The sequence below is a fragment of the Chaetura pelagica genome, unplaced genomic scaffold (genome assembly GCF_000747805.2).
Source record: "Chaetura pelagica isolate M959 unplaced genomic scaffold, ChaPel_1.0 scaffold171, whole genome shotgun sequence".
NCBI lineage: Eukaryota > Metazoa > Chordata > Aves > Apodiformes > Apodidae > Chaetura > Chaetura pelagica.
Window position 1 is genome coordinate 565,420 of NW_009952066.1, and position 12,891 is coordinate 578,310.

Sequence of the window (12,891 nt, forward strand, 5' to 3'; positions counted from 1 at the left end):
TGAGTTAAGCTTCAGATTCTGGCTGCAGTCAAGCTACCAGTGGTGAACAGCTTACCAAGAGGGGTAATGCCATCAGGAGTTTGTCCTTGCAACAGCACGTAGCTTCTTGCTTGGAAACATTTTTGGAATTAACTTGTGAAGGTATTAAAAAAAAACCAAAACAAGCAGAAAACAGGGAGAATGTAAGTACACAGCTGGAAAAGGTGTTAATGGGTAGCCCTCCTCTGTGTGAAAGTTATAGCACCGTATGTTGAAAGCAACGGGTGGGAGGCAAGACTGTAGCCCATACTACTGGAAAATTATTCAAAGGCACTTCATGGATAGAAATTTTTGCCAAATATATCTATTTGAGAAATAAAATAAACTTAAAAAATGATAGTTTGCTCCTTTGATTACTGAAAGCTGAAGTATGAACCACAGCATGCTCATTAAAAGCTTGCAGTTTTACTCAGTGCATTGAATTGGAGTTTTAAGTGGGTGTGGTTAAAAAACCCCCACCAACTTTCAACGAACAAATGTTCAAGCCATAAATTTGGAAATCAGGCAAATCAAAGGGCCCAGCGTTTTCTCAGTGTGCTTCCCTTTCAGACAGGGTTTGAGTAACACAGTATTAGGCAAAAGCAGCTTCATGAGTGAACTGTTTGTCACTTTGGCCTACCCAAGTTACAGAAGTGTTCGCTTTCAAATTTCAGCTTCCTTTTCAAGGATATTGGTCTCCAAGATTACATTCACATTCAGTCAGTTTGCATGAGTAGTCTGACAGTGTGCAATCCGTGCAGCATCAGGTGGAAGTTACAGCAGCCAAAGGGATAGAGGCATTCATGGCTGTCCAGTCCAGAGCAGTCATTTGGTGGTGGCAGTAACAGCAGCAAGAGGACTCTCCTTTCAAAGACATCGCCACACAAATACACTGCAAAGAAATGAAATTGAGAGCATAATTAGTTTTCTGAGTAACTTTATGACAACCATCAGCATATACTGAGAGACAGGCAGCGTTAAGTACATAAACGGCTCTTAAGTGTAGATGGTAGATGTACCAGCAAGATACAAGGTAAAGCAATGTGAGGTGGATGCAGCCTGTGTTCCCATGCAGAACCCTGTGTAAGTTCAACAGCTCATCTTGTACAGTCAGTACAGGGTGTCGCACAAGCCCCAGGTACCAACAGTGGATGCTGCAGGCTCACTGAGGGGAGCCCCCCCATCTGTTGTGTTCTGCCTCTGGAAGAGACAGGCTCTTTCATTGGCATAAATTACTCAGTCTTGCAGTCTCTGGCTTGTATTTTTCCTGCTGAGTAAGCAGTTACAAATACCTGGTTCTTGAATGTGCCTTCCTGATAGTTGCTCCTCTGGCAGGTTGAGCCCTTTCATTTCCTACCTTGTTCCTTTTCAGTTTTTTCATTCTGCATTTTGCTTCTCAAAAAGTCTCTTAGTATTTTGTGTTTAACCATGGTTAGTTTTTGTTCCTCACCCTTATGCTCCCTGTTTGATGGTCATGTCCTCTCTGAGCTGTACAGGGAGCTAAAATAGACTTGGGGAGTGGGGATAGAAGGAGATCCAGCAGGAGTCACGTGTGCGTGTGTGTACACACACATACTGGCTGCTTAGTTAATTTTGTTTTTAGGGGAAAAAAAACCTAAAAAAACACCCCAACAAAAACTTAAGGCACCTTTCAAGAAGGCTCCTGTTATTTAAAGTGTCTTTCTAAATCTGTCTATCCTCTATCCAGCCAGAATTCCTGCCCTACCCTTTGCGGGGCAGGAGCTATTCAGTTATTTTTGTGTGACTGACACCCCTACCAGCTGTCTTTATCTGAGCTAAATGTTCTTCAGCCACACAAGGGGTTCCTGTGCCAGCAGCTGGGGCTCCTTCAGCTGCCTTTTGGTGCCCCAAGTCACTGCTGGCCCATGCAGCAGCAGTTAGGTCTGCCCTCTCCCAGAGAGGAAGGCAAGCCAAGGAGCTACAAGCTGTGGGTTTGGTGTTGAGGGATACACACACCACTTTTGATCACTGTAAAAATAACTAAGTGGTTTACCTGCAGTCATCTCCCCCAGTGCTGATAACGTACTTGTCATCGTGAGAGAAGCGTATGTTGGTGACATGTGCCGAGTGCCCAAAATACCGCTTGTGTTTGGCCTGTTGGAGAAAGGACAGCAGTTCAGGAATTGGTGCCACTGCCGAGGAACAAAGCTGCCTTGTGAGTGGGGACAAAATCCCATCACCTCTAGTACAGGTGTCCTCCAACCCAGAGCAATCCCAGCATGGCACCTGATTCAGTGCGTTGTGTCCTTGCTGGATGGCAGCTACGCTATCACCCCTGGGGACAACTGGGTCCTGCAGCTACCACTGGCTGGGAGCAGCCTGGAGATGACTTGTCAGGCCACACTGTGGATGCCTTAAAATCGTAATGCTAAGGAGCTGGAACATGGGGAAAAGCAAGCTGTTTAGATTAAAATAAAAGAGCTACTTACAAATTTTTCTGTGCATGGGAAATCAAACAGTTTCACCAGGCCAAAGTCATCTCCTGTGACTATATTTAGGCCAGCATGGGTCACACATGCACAATTGACATCTGCTTTATCTGCATTTCGTGGCCAAATTCCAATGACTTCGTCTCCAAGAATGCTGTTCCAAAACCAAGTTAAAACAAAGAGCATTAGGTCATAATACATACTCACCACTGTTCTCTTCCACAGCATGGAGAAGCAACACAGTCCAGTAATAAAAAATTAGAACCTTTAAAATACGGTATTTTCCCTTTAAATTATTGCACTGAATGCAATCTTATAATGGAGAACATGACAGGAATGCATCTTTTTTGTATGACTCAACCCATCTCTAAGACCTGAGGTTTCTCTTCTGTGAAACCATTTGCATCATTTTGCAGAGGCAGCTTGTGCAGCAATCGTCTCCTCACAGACATATGTGTCCCTTCCCACTGTGATTTTTGACAGCAATGTTCTCTTGTCTTGGCCATAAGCTCTTGAATGAGGGAATGCTTATTTGGATGTACGGTAGTTCCTAAAATAGCTGTTCTTCCCTTAATTTTAGGTTCCTTTATAATAATTCTTATTTATCCACATACTAACTCTCATCTGTGTCTGGCCCCTGTCCACAATCTATTAAGAGTCCTTAGAAATTAGTATTGTGTGGCAGATTTTTATGCTTGCTTGGTAGCAGAGCAGGAAGAGTAGATGGATTCTCACTTACCTTCTCCTAAAAACCTGCCTATATAAATCACCTCAGCAGCTCTCAGAGCTGCTTTTGGCCAGTGCCACATGCTAGATACAGTAAGAGCACAGTCAGAATTTTGTAATAATGTTGGGAGAGTCCTATATAAATCCACATCAGTAAGTATGTTTTAATGAGACCCACAACTCCTTCCTTAACCCATGTTTCCATGCCTCCTATCCAGTGTGTGTTTGCTTGTGCTGTGGGATATGCCAGGATGGCAATGAAAGGGAAGCTTTAAGTGGTGCAGAGCTGTGTAGGGGCCATGGGCCTCACTGGGGGGCAGCCTGGATGAATGCAGCAAGACACCAGGATGTCTCATGGCCCTTGGTGTTACTATGGTAACAATTACTACAGACACCAACCAGCTACAAACGTGTAAAAAAACTAAGTGTAAGAAGAGTTTTGGGGAAGAAGGGAAGTGTGAGTGCTTCTGTCACGGGATTGCCAGACCCTAGGGACATTTCAAGCATTTGATTTATACAGTCTGGTCTTGTGATCTGACCCTTGTTCTGTCCTACACCTGTCCCCAGTCAGGCAGAACTTTATTTTTTTACCTGGTCCACGTGGCCCATGTGATCTTTTCTATCAACGCAGGATCCGTTATTTGCTTTCCTAGTGGTACCTCATGGACTTGACGCTTGTAGGCACCTGTTGATACCTGAAAGGACAGGAAAATGCTGGTCACTTTGCCAAAAGTACCTCGTTTTCTTGATCTACAAGATATCCAGCAGTAATAATCTCAACAGGTTTTATCAGGAAATAAACATTAGCATACAATTTTTTTTTTCCCTAATTAGCTAGAATTCATTATATGCGACATGAAGTAATAACAAGTTACAGGATGCTAATTGAATGAGGTGTTCACTCACATACTGCAGAGCTGATCAACTGCCTTTTGCTTATATACTCTCTGGTTCATCACAACCCAATTTTAAGGATTTCAGAAGGAAACCTCACATGCTAATTCAGCTATCATATGCATCCCATCCTACGGGAAGGGAGGAGGAAGAGAATTGTTTCTATATTGTTATAATCCACAATTTCTTTCTCAGTGTTGCACCCATTCCCTTGATGTGAGAGACCACCTATAGGACACCAATAATCTTGTGAGGAACTGAGCCATGTTCCTACAGTCAGAGGTAGAGAATCCAGGGGGAAGACCTGAGTATTTAGAAAGAGAGGACTTTAAATAGTGCTCTGTGAAAATCCTAAAGGCAATCTAGTTACCTGCCTACCTCAGAGGGTTTAGGGGCCCCTTCAAGTTCAGAACAACTTTGGAAAGCCTTCCTCAGCCTTTCCTACCTCCATCTTGTTACTATGCCTGATAACAGGTAAGTCACCATAAATACAAACATGGGTCTGCCTGAGTCATAGAATCATAGAACGTCTTGGGTTGGAAGTGACCTCTAAAGGTCATCTAGTCCAAACCCCCTACAATAATCAGGGGCATCTCCAGTTGGAACAGATTGCTCTGAGCCCCATCAAGCCTGACCTTGAATGCCTGCAGGGATGGGGCCTCCACACCTTTTGAGGCAACCCTTTCCAGTGATCCACCACCCTCATATTAAATAACATTTTCCTAATGTGCAACCTAAATTTACCCTTCTCTAGCTTGAAACCATTACCCCTTGTCCTGTCATTACCTGCCCCTGTGAACAGCTCTTTCCCAGCCTTCTTATAGGCCCCTTTCAGGTACTGGAAGGTCAATATAAGGTCCCCCTGGAGCCTTCTCTTCTTCAGGCTGAACAACCCCAACTCCCTCAGTCTGTCTTCGTAAGAGAGGTGCTCCAGCCCTCTGATCATTTTCTTAGCTGTCCTCTGGACATGCTTCAACAGGTCCACATCCTTCTGGTGCACAGGCTCCAGAGCTGGATGCAGTACTCCAGGTGAGGTCTCACTAGGGCAGAATCACCTCTCTCAATCTGCTAGCCACCTTTTGTTTGATGCAGCCCAGGATGTGGTTGGCCTGTGCTGTAATTGCAAATTGGTGGCTCATGTCCAGCTTTTGATCCACTAGTGCCCCCAGGTCTTTTTCCACATGGCTGCTCTCTAGCGTGTCTTCCCCCAGCCTGTATTCATATCTTGGGTTACCCTGGCTCAGGTGCAGGACCCTGCACTTGGCCTTGTTGAACCTCATGAGGTTCACCTGGGTCCACTTCTCCAGCTTGTCCAGGTCCCTCTGGATGGCATCCCTTCCCTCTGTCATATTGACTGCACCACCCAGCTTGGTGTCATCAAACTTGCTGAGGGAGCTCTCAATGCCACTGTCAATATAATTAATGAAGATATTAAGCAACACTGGGCCCAGTACGGACCCCTGAGGGACACCACTTGTCACCATTTTCCATCTGGACATCAAACCATTGATTACTACCCTCTGGATGTGACCATCCAGCCAAGTCCTTCTCCACTGAACAGTCCACCCACCAAACCTGTATCTCTTCAACTTCAAGACAAGGATGCTCTGGAGGACTGTGCGAAAGGCCTTGCAGAAGTCCAGACAGATGACATCCATAGGCCTTCTGTTGCCTACTGATGCAGCCACTCCATTGTAGAAAGCCACTGGGTTGGTCAGGCAGGTTTACATACCTGTAGAAGCCCTTCTTGTTTTTCTTTACATCCCTTGCCAAGTTCAGCTCCATCTTCACCTTGGCCTTCCTGACTTCATCCATACACAACTGGGCAACATCCCTATAATTTTCTCAGGGTACCTGTCCCCACTTCCAGTGCCTGTGTAGGTCCATCTTGCCTTTTAGTTTGGCCAGCAGATCTCAAGCTCAGCCATGCTGGTCTCTTGCTACCTTGACTGATATCCTACAGTCAAGAATTGAGATCTCTTGTGCTCTATGGAAAGCATCCCTAAAGATCTGCCAGCTCTGTTCTGCTCCCTGCTATTCCCTTGCCCCTAAGCACTGTTTCCCATGGGGTCCTACTTATTAAATCCTTGAAGAGCTGGAAGTTTGCTTTCCTAAGGTTTGCAGTCCTGACTATGCTTCTCCTCTGCCTCATGTCCCTTAGGACAGTGAACTGCACTAGTGCATGATCACTGCAGCCCAGGCTGCCTTCAACTTTGATATCCATGGTGAGTTCACTTGCATTTGTGACCCTCTGGTCCAATAACGTATTCCCTTGGGTAGGACACAATTTCTCTTAAGAAGTTGTCATCAAGGCACTCCAGGAGCCTCCTGGATTGCCTACGGCTTGCCATGCTACTTTTCCAACAGATGTTGGGGTGGTTGAAATCCCCCAGCATGATGAGAGCCTGTGATCTCTATGTCTCCTTGAGCTGGAGCAAGAAGGCTTCTTCAATAGGCTCCACTTGATCAGGTGGCCTGTACTAGACACCAACCACAACCTGTTGTTGTCCCGATCCCTGTTTCCTCCCCATAAGCTTTCCATGGTACGTACCTGAATGTACCTGCTGTCTGCTGAAAAATCCATCTGTATGACAAAACTTGCAATGTCTTTGCAGTAGCCTATTCGGTTTAGGGTTGTACCTTGAGTGAGGTCATAAAAATCTACAGTATGTTCTTGTGAACCCACTGCCAAAAACCTGTTATCTGGGCTGATCCTAGACAAAGAGACATGGAATAGCGGTAACAGTCAGTGTTTCTGTGCCAGGTTTTCTTTTACTTCTCATGTCAACACAAAAGAACAATTTTCTTTTACTGGAAAAGAAGAAAAGCCTTCTATCAACAGCAAGACAGAATCCAAACCAAACCTTGATGTGTAATAGATGAGGGAGATGGAGGACATCCTATGAAGATTAACTAATGTTAATAGTGCACTTGCATGAAGTGCACAGAATATGCATGGAGTCACACTAATAAGTGGTGAGAAAGCCACAGGAATAGCAATTAGCAACAGTTAAAACTATCACATTATTAAATATTTATTTTTAATAATGCACTAGTAATCATCATTACAGTAAACATAATGATTATTCATTTATATATTTCTATAAACAATTATCAATACATAAAGCTTAGTTTAGTAAAATTATTATTAAATTTTATAATAATAGTATTAATTCCCATAATCACAGCTTCAAAGTGTACAAATTACTAGCTCTATTTAAGTGGATATAACTGAATTAATCACGGAGGAGGGAGAAGTGCTGGGTATGTAAGACACACAAGCTTTAGTTCTATGTAAATCCACCAGTCAGCCAGTAAATTTCATTATTCCAAGCAGGTTTCAACAAATACAGAGTTACAAAACTTCTGGAAATCAACTTGGAACTCAATGGATTTTTTCTTAAGAACTGCATATTTAGAGAACTTAACCACAATTTCTGACATACCTGATGTCCTGGATTGCAGACTTCCTGTCACGCTTTTTGCCCCAAACCTTAAGGCTGTTGACAAGTAAAACAACGAATTCCCCGTTCTTCATGCCGATGGCGACCATTTCCCCGTCAGGGCTATAGGCAGCACATCTTGCTGGGTGACCTAGATTCACTTTGTTCAGCAGTTTCTGTGTAAACAAAAGCAATAGGCTCATATCTTCCCTGGAGAAAACTACCGAGCAGGTGGAAAGCTTCCAAACACAAAGCACAAAAGTCACTTGTTAAAAACAAATTGTCTGTAGTTTTCTCTAAATATAAATCTGAAATTTCACATCAAAAATCACATCCCACCAGGCATATGTCTCAACACAGACTTCAAATGTATAGATGCAATTCAGGTTCAAGCTTCATGTTTGCATCTATCTTGTTGCAGGGTGACAAAGTTTTACATCAGAAAAGAGTACTATTGAGCAGAAAAGGCTGAAAATCTATTTCCTATTCTGTTTGAGAGAGGATTTTTCCAGCTTCTACAATGCCTGATCAGGGTAGGTTTTTTCCCCATCTAATTTGCTATGTGAAAACATACTAGAATGCTCTTGCATCTTCCCTTACCTGATTGAATTTAGACTAAATCTATTTTCCATATTAAAAATTATCCCTTAGCTCAGGTGAACATTCTGAAAAGCTTCATGTAGGCTAGCATAAACAGAAACCTTTTTGTTATTTAAAAAATGTTGTATTTATTCATTATCTTTTAAAAATTGTGGTTGTTACACAATTTGACTTGGGGAAAAAAGATCCTGCACTACACATATAAACATGATGGGTTCTAAAGAAAGGCTCTGTAAAGGAGGAGCCATGTTTCCTGTAAGGCAGGCTTATTGTTGGGGACTGTGTATTAGTGAGAGGACAATCTGTGTCACCCAGTCTCTCAGCATGGAATTAAAATGCTTCTTTAATCCACTACAGCCCGTACTTTTAGATCAAAATAAGCAATACACAACAAAAGGCACTTCATCCACACGTGTGCTTTTAAATGACTGCATTTCTCTGCAAATTGCTTGCTTTTGGAAAGAGCAGCAGGATACCTCACCAAGGACTTGCCTTTTCCATCACCACATGGCAGGAAAGAATAATAATAAAACAAACTGTACCAAACCAGAAGAGAAACGCTGCTCTCTTCTCATGGCTGCTCAAAGGTGCCTCGGTAGTTGGCACATTGTACAGCTGGAAATGTGCATGGGTGGGTAAAATTACAATTTTAATCATATCCTTTTCAATTTCCCGATACGCACTTTGTCAGACAAGTCCCAGATTCTCGCTGTTCCATCATTGCTTGCAGAGATAAACATGTCTTTGGAGGGGTGAGTTGCTAAGCCCCAGATTTCCCCTTCCATGTGACAGTCAATCAGTAAGTTTGAAGCAGCATTTTTTTCTCCTACTTCAAGGATTTCTCCATCTTTTGTTCCCACTAAAATTTTCCCCTGTTTGAAGCCAAAAAAAAGAACACAAGATGGGTTGTCACTATAACAGAGAATGTGTCAGTAGCAGTGAAGTACCCATGTACTACAGAAACCTCTGATAACTCATCCTGATTTATACTGCTTGTTCATGTAGGACCTTAAAAACAGGAGGGCAAAACACAGTCACTTGGATATTCTGAGGTCTGATACCATGTTCTGGTGTTAACTGTTGGGTGATTGTGGTAGATTTCTATCTTGCCATGCATGATTTTACTTCAGATCAAAATGTTTACATACAATTTGGCAAAGTGTGATTCTCATACCTCTAAGGTGACTAAATACAAAATTTAGGCAATAAAAAATAAATCAAACCAGGGGTTTAGGCCCAATTAGACTGTTTAAGAGCACCTTGCATCTACTCTAGCCATATGGTCATTGTCCACACTGCAAGAGCTTTCCTGGCAAATACTTGGAAAAGGCATCCGTAGGTGCAGTTTGGAATTGACTAATGGCTATTTGACTAGAAATATACAACAGCATTCCTCAGCGTGGTTGTTATCAAAGAGCACACCAAATTCCTGAGACGTGATATATATATGGCATTAAATAGAGACCATTTAATGAAGTATGAGGTTGGACAGAAACCCATCCTAGGAAGTCCTGCATCATTATGCCCTCCTTTCACAGCACTTGGAATTCAAATGTGTGCAAGAGTGATTTTATAACCTGAGATCACTCAGTTACTTTACTGTTTTTCACTTTACCAAAACTTAAATTCAATCAGTGGCAACTTGCCTTATTTGTGACTTAAAAAAAATCAACAAACTAGGATGTGTTCTGCCTCATTGAAACTGCCAAGCTGTGTCTACATTTTGGAGAAACAAACCTTGTAAAGCAGTTATCCAGGTTCCTTTTGTCGTTCAAAAAGAAAGGCAGGATCGAGGTCCTACCCTGGTGAAACATGTTCCTACATGTAGCACTGCCCTTTGGAGGCCTTCAAAGGCCTTTCCCTCTCCTTGCTGACTGGAGGAAAGGCATCACTAAGCATCAGCAACACGGTCCTCACACAAATGAAAGCCCATGACTGAGCTCAGGAAGACATGTAAGGAAATGCCACTGGATAGGCAGACAAGCCTCCTCCCACACCTTTACAGAGGTCTTCTCCCCTGTGTTTCCCACCCACCCTCCATCAAGCAGAAGGTGCAGGTATGGTGCCAGCTGACCTCTGCCCAGGTCCCTCACCTTTCCCCTGCAGACGGAGCGCACACACTCAATCAGCTGCCCTGTCTCCAGCTGGAATGCCCGGCACCGCTTCATCTCCTGATCCCACAGCTTCACAGCTCCCCCTTCTTTAGTGCTGAAAAGAAGTGTGTTGTGTTACCCAGATGTTTCCTTCTGCATGGGCTACAATAAATCCCACATGTAAATCCCATCAGTAATTCTCTCTTTAAATAATACAACACACATTGAATCACCTTCTACTTTATATAAAGACATTCCACTGCTGTGCAGTGGGAAGTAAATAGCAAACATTTAAATGCTATCACACTCTATGTTTGAAACAGTATCATGCCTAGTCAGTGAAAAACAAATTGTTCTCTTGTCACTTAATCTCAAATCTCCGTCACCAAGGTGAGCTCTGCTAATATGTTGCTTCTAGTAAACAGAAGAACTTGAAGAGTTTCCACCAGTCTGTAGTCTTACAGAATAAAAAATTAAGAAAACCCCCATTTATGCCTGGCAGAAGCTCTGGAAACAAGGAGCTTATGCAGGTATTCATATCAGTTGCTAATTTGAGGTTCCCTATGTTCTTTGTGCCTAGTGTGTGTTACTGTGAGCCCTGAGTGTCCCACTCACTAGTCCTTCACTTACTAAGACCCCTGGGCACATGATGTAAAATCTAGATTGCTGCAGTACAGACACCATTTCTCTGAGCAGCACTCTGTGTCTGGGGACTGGATAAATACAAGATGTCACAGGAGACAAAAGCTGTGCACTGTAGGAAGGTTGGATGTCTTACGGTCTCTCCTTTCCTCCCGTGACAATGAGTCCATCTCGAAGAGTTGTGTACATGGTAAACACAGGCCCTGTGTGAGCTTTTGCCACAAGTCTGACCAGGAAATGATCCTTCCAGACGTAGACATCTCCATTTATGGCACCAGTAAATGTAAGGTTATTCTGAAACAAATAGCAGTGATCTCTCATATAATAAATACCTTGGCATTTGTGTTCAACTACAATGAAAACTTTTTCAGTTGCTGAATTTACTAAGAAAAGTCCATTATGCAATGAATGTAGGAATTAAAACCTTCTGTACTGAGAGTATGAGTCTGATGACTGCACTCTCATGATGTTTCTTTGAGATGTTATAAATCATGCATGTGGCACATTCACCTCATGCATCTGGATTCAGCACTGTAATGGATTTCAACAATGGAAGCTGATGCAGCTTTAAGAAAAATGTGTTATAAAATTCTGTAACGAGCAATCTGAACTCACTGCTCCGAAGGCAACAGAAAGCATGGTTTGCATTTTGGCATCTTCCATGGAACCAATTACTCCTTTCTTGTACAGCAAAGCACTGCCAGCCAACGTCCAGAACTTCATGTGTTTCACCCCAACAGACACAAACTGAGTGTCTGAATCTGGGCGGAACTCTACAACGAATATCCTCTCCAGGTGTCCTCCCCTGCTAGCAACTTTAGCCCCTGTTCCAATGAGGAAAGAATAAAAAGAAAGTTAAATTTATCTGCAAAAATAAGGTCCAATATGAGTTTATAAAATAAATTGATCTGGTATTGGATTAGATAACTCTGTTCCAGATGCTGAATGATAAGCAAATCCCAACTTTATTTAGTGTATCAAACATCTTAATTTATGCAACTTGCAAGGTCCCTGCTTATTCCATTGCACCTGACAGGTTTAGGGAACACAGATTTAGATCTTCATATCACTATCCTTGGACAGTGCAATAACAACACCGAGATTTTGTATGTCATCAATGAGTGAAATACAGAGGGAAACATCTAATAAGCTGAGACACTTCTCCCTCCCCCTTCCACCATTTCTGAAGATCATAATTCTTTTCTGGAAATGACTTCCCAAAGGTCTATCTATGGCATAGAATGTAAAGTTCAAGCATTTTAGGAAGAAAAAGAAATACTTTCCTTAATTTCATGGAATTTTATATTAAAAAACATTTTTCCTTAACTTATATTTATAACAGACATTCAAAACTTACTTTCTTATTGATATTTTCAAGCACTTTGATATCTCCTTTAACTGATTTTATGACTTAGGGAGCCATGATACTCAGAGCAAAACCACAAAGACTTGAAAGGAAAAGTAAATTATTTTTCCAGAGTTACCTTCTTGCCACCTCCACACTGTGATAGTATGTTCTGGATCAACTCCCAGTGAAACCAGAAGTTTCCCAGTCGCACTGAAGTTCACATAGTTAACCCCTTTGGTATGGAAGCAACGGAGCATTGAAATCGTTTGCTTACTCATAGCATCCCATACATGAATTGTGGGAGTTGTACCTGTGTGCAAAAAGATGTATTACAAGACAATTAATTCAGCAGCTGGAAAGCTTCTATGCAAAAGAGGCATTTTGCAAGAACATTTAACCAAACAGACACTTGTGGGTTGTTGTTTTAAGATTAACACTACTCAAATAAAAACAAGCCCTTAACAGCTTGAAAAACACAGGTGGAAATCATTGTATTTCGTGAAGTAAGACAAATTCTAAAAGAACAACATAACATTTATGGAGAATCTCATGCAAAAGAAATTGTCTGTAGATGTTTCACTTGTATCCGCGATTCACACAGATACAAACGAGGTAACATGAAACTTTTACATAACTCTGCTGACTAAAATTCACAAACAAATCAGCCTTACCTGAAA

General features: G+C 42.3%; 1 protein-coding gene across 1 annotated transcript in view; it reads right to left on the reverse strand.

Annotated features, from left to right (window-relative positions):
• Positions 1-885: 885 nt before the first annotated feature.
• The window catches only part of EML6 (echinoderm microtubule associated protein like 6), a 111,740-nt gene continuing 99,734 nt past the window's right edge, over positions 886-12,891 (reverse strand). Inside the window, exons 31-41 of the mRNA XM_010004607.1 lie at positions 12,351-12,524; positions 11,482-11,690; positions 11,003-11,160; positions 10,225-10,339; positions 8,815-9,003; positions 7,535-7,707; positions 6,640-6,802; positions 3,786-3,889; positions 2,469-2,622; positions 2,033-2,133; positions 886-910 (exon numbers count right to left, since the gene is read on the reverse strand). Of these exons, the coding sequence (XP_010002909.1) occupies positions 886-910; positions 2,033-2,133; positions 2,469-2,622; positions 3,786-3,889; positions 6,640-6,802; positions 7,535-7,707; positions 8,815-9,003; positions 10,225-10,339; positions 11,003-11,160; positions 11,482-11,690; positions 12,351-12,524 (1,565 nt within the window). The remainder of the gene's footprint in view (positions 911-2,032; positions 2,134-2,468; positions 2,623-3,785; positions 3,890-6,639; positions 6,803-7,534; positions 7,708-8,814; positions 9,004-10,224; positions 10,340-11,002; positions 11,161-11,481; positions 11,691-12,350; positions 12,525-12,891) is intronic.